Here is an 8,645-nt window from a genome sequence, read left to right as displayed (position 1 = left end):
GGACCCTCGAGGCATCTATAAATAAACCCCAGATCCCAGTTGATTCCTGTCTCCCCAGTTCAGCTTTTGCGCTCTCTCTGGCTCCTGGGAGAGTTGAGCTCTGGAACGTGTACATCGAGCCCCCTCTCCATCTAGACTCACTTGGAGTAAACACAGGTGAACTTCAACTTTAGCGCATCATAATTTCAGGACCTTCAAATGGGTCGAGGGACACTTGAGAAGCCCGGCATATGTGCCACGAATCATTCCTCGTTGGCTGGTTTGGGAAGGCTTCCTGGGGGTCTGTCTACAGATTTTGGTCTGCAGCTTTACAGGTTTTAGCCGGATGGCTGGTGCGCGTTGGGAGGCTGTGTATGAAAGCCCCTTTCTGGCCTCATTCTGCCCAGTTTGGGGCATAGATGGCCCTCAGGAGACGCTAACCCCAGTGTCCTGCATCCTGACCAAGTGGGGATTCAGACAGCTTGAACTGCTGGCCACAGAGGTGGCCATGAAACGAAGAAGGCAAATGTGGGGTGGGTTTCCCAATTGCTACACTGGCTTCCAAAGCCAGCCTGGAGCTAAGAGCCAAGGCCTGCTCCCAAATCCCTTTCCTCCTGGTGTCTCCGTTTCCACACATCAATTGTTCCGCATCTTCAAAGGCAAGGGCTTTAGCGGGAATGACTTGCAGCTGTGGTTTTAGGGCAACACCAACAGCAGGCAGAATTTCATCAGCCACATGAACAGGTCGGTTTTGGTAGCATCAGTGGAGTCATTTGGTTTTCATCTTTTTATTTGCCTTCTTTGTTTCCAGCTTGCAAACCTCAAGGAAAAACCCAGAACAACCAAGTGATAGATGGAAACATACCAATGGACAGGGGGCATCTAATCCAGGTGCTCCTTGGTCTCCCTTATCCCCCTTAGGCCCTCTAGAGCCTTTCTTCCCCCTCTCCCCCTGTAAATAATGGTTTAGTCCAAGAAAAAAAAAATAACATAAAAACTTTAGGATCATTCATGTGTTAACATTAGAGACAGAAAAAAAAAAAGAATGAAAGAGGGAAAAATAGATTCTCTCAATTAGGATATTCTCCCCAGTAGGATTAGGGGTCAGTCCCTTAGCCCACCCCTCCAAGAACCTGAGAATTTGGCTAAGGCAGGTGCGGAGGGGGCAGGGAGCAATAGGCTGAGAGCCAGAGGTGGGAGGAAATGCAGATGGATGATACTGGTGGCCAGTTTTGCTAATTCTGAGCCCAGAGTGCATCTATAATGAACCTGGGGACCCACTTCCTTCTCTTTGAGGGTTCATTTTTGAAAGGGTCTGGCCTGACAGCTTTTGTCCCAACGGGTTTTCGTCCCTTTGATATTCTATTTGATATTCTATGAGGAGGGAAGGTGATTTTGTTTAGAGCCCTGGGGTGTGTGTGCATGTGGATGTGAATGCGGCATGTAGGCGTGTGCACATACATGGTTGTGCATGTGTGTATATGAGCTTGCGCATGTGTACACAAGTGTGTGCATGTACTAGTGTGTGCTCGCACGTGTGTGTACAAGTGCACGTGTGTATGTGTGTGTCCACGGCTCATAGGGGGCACCTGGTTCTCAGCTGGATCCTCCCATTTTATGTGTGTCTCTGGCCCATCCTGGTCTGAAGTCATAGGCAGCTATTTGTATATGGGTATGTTGGTTCAAGAAATTCATTTGTTTCTGAAAAGCTTCAGTAAACATCGTCTTTCTAAACTGAACCCTATTTTGTATATGTCAGGGTCACTCTCCATTTAAAGCGGGGCTATGGGAAATTCTTTGTAATGAATTTGAGTTTGGATTTTTATATGTTGGGTTTCTCTATAAGGGGGCCAAGTGTGCCCCTGGAGAGTCTTCCTGGGAACTGTCCTCCTCTACAGAAGGCCGGTTGTCTAATGCCTGGGGGCTTCCACAGTGTCCCTTGGGGTGGGTGGCCAAGTGGTCAGAGCAAAGGCTTGGAGCCAGAATAGGATTTGCCTCTTATCAGCCACATGACTTTGGGAACTTACTTAACCTCTCTGAGCCTCAGTTTCTTCATCTGTAAAATGGGGATAATAATACCTCCCTCAAAACTTTGTTGTGATATGTATAGCTGAGTCACTTTGTTATACAGCAGAAACTAACAAACCATTGTAAAGCAGTTATACTCCAATAAAGATGTTAAAAAAAAAACTTTGTTGCGAGGCCTTTGTGCACATTTAGTGCTTAATACTAAATGTGCACTAATACAGTAGGTGCTCAGTAAATGACAGTGGCTTCATAAAGAGAGCAGTAATGATCGCTACTTCTTGTCAGCCAGTACAGGAGCCAAGGCTGCTGCCAGCGGCACGGTCTTGTGTCTACCGTGTTCCCGCAGTGGAAGGCTGTAGGGTTCCTTAGAGGGAGGCAATGGATAAGAATACTTTTGACGTTTCTCCAGGTCTTTAGAAATTACCCACATTTCTTGATTCCAGAGGTTGCCTGCAATTGCCAACACATCTTTCTAAATGAGTTTTCTAAAATGCAGATGCTTACTTAGAAAATAAGATGTGTATAAGAGGAAACATGTATATGCATCTTAGGGGTCATCTCATTGGCTCTAAGATATGCCCACCAATGAGGAAGTCATGGCACGATTAATCTGCAGACAGTGGACAAGCAAAACCACTAGCTGTTTGGAGGGGGAAGCCCCATGGGAAACTTTCTCAGGAATGTGGCCCCTTATTCTCTTTGGGTCAGGCCAGTGCAAAAGTGAGCACAGTCCCTAAATTCAGAGGGTGAGAGAAGCTCCCGGGGAGTGGGGGATGGTGATGATGTGCCTGTGGGTAACAGAGGGTCAGCGGTGGTCCCTTCAGGATGGGAAACTTGCACTCTGGGCCGTCATGTTCTAAGGGCACAGGAAATAGCCTTAATTGGGTGCCCCTTGAAGACAGTAGCGTAGTAACCTCACCTCCATCCTCCCTGCTCCCCTCTTCTGAAGAGGACACGAAAAGGGCCCTGGTGCAGAGGGGATTCTAGCTGGTACGGGGGAGGGGCAAAGAGAGTCAAGCGGCAGGGGGTTCTTAAAAAAATAAATAAACGTACAAAACTGGGTTTAGAGGAAATAAGTTGAAGTTGGGGGAGTGGAAGGGTAAGGATGCGGGCTATGGGATTATTATAATGGGGTGAACATATCTAGAGGGAGAAATAGTGAAGGAGTAAAGGAAAGAAGAAGCAGGCTGAGGCCAAGACAGAGAGCAGAGGAGGGAGAGCTAGGAGGTAAGGGAGCCTGGGGAAGCAAGACACGCACACACACAAGTGTGCACACATATACGTGCACACACATGCACACACACATGTACACCCAGGCACACACGTGCACTCTCCCACACTCACGCACATGTACACACACACACACCCCAGATGGCACCTCTTGCAGAGTGGGAGGAGCCTCACCACACGCTCTCAGACCTTTCAGTTGGCTGGCTTGCAGGCAGCTCCACGGTTACACCCAATTTTCCTGATACCCAAATTGCCAAATTCACACCACCCTTTATCCTCTGATGGACTGTTTCATCCTAAAAGTGGCTCCTGGGCCAAATTCACAGAGCTGTTAAGGGACAGGAGAATGCCCCTAGTGACAAGGACAGAATCTTTCCCCTGGTATGTGTGTCCCCTTAGAAAACTGCCTATCTTGGGCTCTGGGCCTTGGCCACCACTACAAGGACCGTCCTCCTTCCATGAGCAGAAAGGAGACTCCAAGACCATCCTCTGGCGGGACTTGGAGAAGCATGGCTTTAAGGCTGTGAGATAGGATAACAGACGCTGGGGCGCCCGCCCAAGCCTCTCTGATGGGGAACCCGGGTGTGAAGGGGGCAAAGCTTGGGAGCCCCCTTCCACACTCGGTGGGCACGGGTGTTTTGAACATCTCCAGCTTCACCTCCACGAGAAACAGTGAAGCTTCCAACTAGAATGTCATCTAAGCACTCCTGGCCTTTTACTTTGACAAAAGGGTCAGCATTCTGAGCTTCCAGGCACCAGAAAACACTGGTCAGGGCACAGCGCTGACTCTGCCTGGACCTTTCTTCATTTTGTAGGCTTTTATTACCAAGCCCTCATCTCTCCCCTCAGAAGTCCTGTTAGGGCTGGTGGTATAAAGAGGTCTGGAAGAGGAGGTGAGATGTAGGTGGGACTCTTCTAGGATGTTCTGGTATCCAGAGAGTCAGATGTCTTGTATGGAAGAACAAGCTAGTCCTTGATTTGGAAACCTGCCCTTCAGAAGAAGTCGACTGGCTCTTTATGGTGCACTCAGAGGAAGGTTCAGGTACCTTGCCTGTTTTCTGGACTTGACTTTTACTGACATATTGCTGATTTATATGTGGGACTGGGGGGAAGTGTATAAAACCCTGGGCACGGCAAGTGGAGAAGAAATATTTCCCCACTGGATCGTGGGGACTCAGCGGCTTATTCAATGACCTCTGTTCCTTGAGCATCAGAGCCACCAGCCTCCCGCCCCTGTCCACCTGCCTGTCCTCTAGAGCACACAGTCACCACCAATGGGAGGACTAGCTTTGCAGCCTTCAAATGCCCAGTGCCTCAAGCCAACTGAAAAAGTCATGAGAGATAGGTTTAACAAGTGTTAATCGAATTAACAAAGAACACCGGAACACTTTAGACATAAATTAGAAAGGAGGTTAGTACGTCAACTGAGAGGTGCAATGATCAATTATTTTAGTGGCCTAAATTCTTGGATGCCACAGTAACGAAGGTGGGCTTCCCAGCCTGCCTGAACAGGCTGGCCCATTTCTGGAAGTAGGTCTGTTTATTCCAGGGGTTCCTAGACTTGGGCTCCCCATGGACGGTCTGGGAGGGGTCACTGTGTCTCTTCCTTCTTGTTCATAGAATAGATGGGACAAATTGATTGCTTTTGACCAGCTGCCAGAAAGGAAAATTTAGGAATATGGAAGCGTTCGATAAATTGATCTTAAATGGAAGAGACTTGCATTGATGCCAGATATAAATGTACAGATTCTGGCATGTTCTAGCCATAAACATGGCTATCGGTGTTCAAAGATCAGCGGAAGGCCTGGGTTCTGGAAGCCACCTGCTCTGTCTCTAACACTCCTGGGAATTCAGAACATGTTATCATAGTTCAGGGCCTCGTTTCTCCATTGGTTCATCCCACTCCTCTTTTACCTCTAAGATCCTTGGGTATTATTCCCACTAGAAGATGCTCCTGGGCTTCTAGGGGACGTGCATCCCACTGAGAACCCATGTGATGAGGCAGCCAATGAGACGTTCTAGAAAGGAACCCAAAAGTCATCCCTCATTCAGATGTAGTGGGATGATCTCTCCTGGGCACAAACGTGCCACGTGTCATGTGCCATCAGGTGGCTGTGGGTGCTGTGGACAGACACTTAGTAACTGCGTCCTGGTGAACACGGCAGAAACCAAAGGGACAGCTGGGGGCCTCGAAAGGCATGATTTGTTTCACAGTCCTGCCAATTCTTCCCAAGAGAAATAATGGCTGGGATAGTTTTTTAAAGGATTGGCTGTATACAACAGCTGTCTGCTTGTTCTTGGAACTGGGATTTATTTTCTCTCTCACCAGTGGCCTGGGATGCCTGGTAAAACTAAGTGTCAGAAGACTAGGACTCAGCAACGATGGATATAAAAATATCATTTAGGGGCCCATTATCAGGGCAACCTAGAGAGAGCTGGGCACATGACTACTGTTACTGGATGGCAATGCTAATCTGATGGCTGCCCTGGGATTCAGCCTCCCCTTTCCATGCGGAAAAATACATGCTTCAATTTCAAGCTTAGGTCCTGGGCTCCCTGTAATGCTATGGATGAAGCCCCTCACTATAAAGCCTTTTAATTTAGGATGATATATCAGGAAAAACTGTATTTTCGTGTTGGGTCAGGAATCCCCAGTTGGTCATTCCACCTCACCATGATGACATTAGTAACCAGAGCCAAAGTGCGAGGACTCAGACTCACCCGGTTTCCTTTGTCCCCGGGTGGTCCGTGTAAACCCTGCAATAAATCAGAGAAACAAAGACACATTAATGAGAAAGCACAGGATGGCCGTACAGTCCTTCCTTCCAGGCTCATAAAGCTCTTTACTGGTGCCTAATTCATTGGAGACAGGCTTAATTATCCCCATTTTACAGAAGGGGGACAAAGGAGAAAACTGCTCAAGGAACTTGACCTAGAGACAGATAACGAGTTATGGGTAAAGTCAAACACAATTCTGGTTTTCTCACTCTGCACCAATGCCCTGGCCTGCGGGTTCTTCTAGATGGTTCATGCTGAGGACACGGTCTGGGCGCAGAGACCTCTCTTGGAAGGGCAGGTATTTGGATGGCTCTCCCACCAGCCTCTTGCTAGAAAAATGACTCCAAAGCTCCTGAGCCCCTCTTTTCAAGGTGCCAGCTGCTCCCCTCGTCTTTAGCTGGGGAGTGGGCACAAGGCAAAGACTGGCTGGAGGTGCCTACTTAGCCAAAGCACAGCCGAGCATGGAACCCATGAACAAGTGTATGACCTTCAAGCGGGTGGGAAACCAAAGTCCTGGCTCTTGTAGGCAGCCGACTTCTATAAGCCAGCAAGGAGACATCGGCTGCAAATGGAAAGCCAGTCCCGTGGGAAGCCGCCCGTCTCAGGAGACGTCTCCTTGCCTGATGGTGATCTGGACCAGGTTCGGTCCCTCCTCGAGGGTACGGGCCGTGGCACATTCACCTGTGAGACCCCCGCTGCCTTGAGCACAGAGCCCTGCGGCGGAAGGTGCTCATCTGTGTTTGCTACAGCCAGTCAGACGGTGCACACGGCTGAGGACATGGTTCCCTAACGGGGGCCGTGTGCTCCAGGGCTCGCCTCTAGCGGTGCCCGGCGGGGAAGTTCTAGAGGGTGGGCTAGTGGCTGTTGGCTGCTTCCACTGCCACAGAACTGAGCACTGTCGCTTGGCCGTGGATTTTTTGCCCCAGGCTCTGGGTGTTCGGTTTTGGCAGTGCTTCTGTGGGGGACCAGGGCAGGTGGAGAGCAGCCTCTGAGCCCACGAGACTTACAGGAAGCCCAGCTGCTCCCGTTGGTCCTGTCATCCCAGGGTCGCCTTTGCTGCCCTGAAACCGGAGAAAGAACACATAAGCCTTCTCTGACATGGTAACAACCTCCCGTCAGCCATTTTCTGTTTTCATACAAAACTTGGGAAACCTTTCCAGTCTCTTCAAAGAGACACCCCCCCACACACACAAGGAAGCGAGGGCTGGGTGGAGGGCGGGGTGAAGGTGGGGTGACGGCTGAGGACTCTGCCCCGAGGAGGGGGCTTGGAAGCCTCTCTCACCCTCCCTCCACGGAGCCTGGCCCCCCAACGTGCTTAGGAAGGACTGGACAGTGTCTAGCGGGGGTACGAGTTGGCCAGAGGCAGAAGCAGGGGTGGGGAGAACAGGAGCAGGAAACGGGCACGGACAAGGGAGACGGGGGAGAACGGGGAGAGGAAGAGAGCTCTGATTTCTCTTCGAAGCTGTGTCACCCCTCGGAGCAGCCACCCTGGTTCCCCAAGTGGCTGGTGATCTCAGGGAAGCCCACGCCTCTCTCCAGAAGCTCCCCACCCTCTCCTCCCTCCCCTCCGCCGGCCGTGGGACCCGAGAGCACAGCGACAGAGCCCCCGGCGGCAGAAGGCAAGAGGGAGAGCTGCTCCCGCAGGCGGAGAGGCCAGCAGACGGCCACTCAGAGGTCCAGCACCCAAGCTGGGCCCCCAGCGACCCCAGGCCCCGCGGTGCGGAAACCAGGCCAGGCTGGGAGGGTGGAACCGACACGCGGAACTCTCCTGCCTCCGCCCGCCGCCCTGGCTGCGGGAGACGTGACCCCTGGCAGCTGGCCTGAGGCACAGGTTTCCTGGCTTCTCGATGTCTCCCAGGTTTTCTAACACCACCTGGCACTCTGTTTCATGCCGTATCCCTAAATCACTGCAGAATTGAGGCGTGTCCGGTGACAGCAGGGCCTGGGGCCTTGTGTGGCACCTGGGACCGATGCCAGGTGACCGGAAGCTGAGTGAAGGAAGCTCTCCAAGTCTCTGTCCACTTGTAGCTACAAAATGAGCACCTCAGGCCTGCCTGCCACCCCATGGGCTGGGAGGATCATCAAGAGAAGACATGGATGAGGTGCTTGCCGGGTCGAGGAGGAACAGATGGGGGCCGAGATGGCTGGCTGACGCGGTGGCCCTGTGGGCTGCAGGCGCAGGGGCTGAGGACCCGAGGCTGAGAGGGGCAGCAGGGCCCCTTGTCCTGGTGGTCCAGGCTCCCGGCTCGCTGAGCACTCACCCTCTCTCCCTTTGGTCCCGCTGGGCCTGGAACTCCAATTGGTCCTGGAGTACCCTGGGGAGGTGAAAGAGCGCAGAGGTGAGGGTCCTGACGCCGAGGGGAGCCCCGGGAGCCCCACATGACACCTGGAGATGAGCAAGGTCCAGAGGCCCAGTTTTCAGGGTTGGCGAGGCCAGGCTTGTTCAGGGCGGTCATTGGACTGGGCCGCGTTCCTGTTTGGGTTTGGGGGCCTCGGGGAGAGAGCACCTCCCCGCTGCCTCAGAGCCAGATTTGAGGAAGGTACCCCTTTGGTTTCACAACCAAGCTTGCCAAGGCTGAAAACGGCAGAACAGTTGCTTAGTTTGCTCCCAGAAGCGCTTGGGAGGGAGT

The 8,645-nt window shown here is 51.9% G+C and overlaps 1 protein-coding gene across 1 annotated transcript in view; it reads right to left on the bottom strand.

Annotated features, from left to right (window-relative positions):
- Nucleotides 1-759: 759 nt before the first annotated feature.
- The window catches only part of COL13A1 (collagen type XIII alpha 1 chain), a gene marked incomplete at both ends in the record, with an annotated part of 141,670 nt that continues 133,784 nt past the window's right edge, over nt 760-8,645 (bottom strand). The window contains 5 exon segments of the mRNA XM_079705576.1: nt 760-813; nt 815-931; nt 5,959-5,994; nt 7,023-7,076; nt 8,277-8,330. Coding sequence (XP_079561702.1) covers nt 760-813; nt 815-931; nt 5,959-5,994; nt 7,023-7,076; nt 8,277-8,330 — 315 coding nt within the window.

The sequence above is a fragment of the Hyperoodon ampullatus genome (assembly GCF_949752795.1).
Source record: "Hyperoodon ampullatus genome assembly, chromosome: 1".
NCBI classification, from domain to species: domain Eukaryota; kingdom Metazoa; phylum Chordata; class Mammalia; order Artiodactyla; family Ziphiidae; genus Hyperoodon; species Hyperoodon ampullatus.
This window is presented reverse-complemented; position numbering and strand designations above follow the sequence as displayed.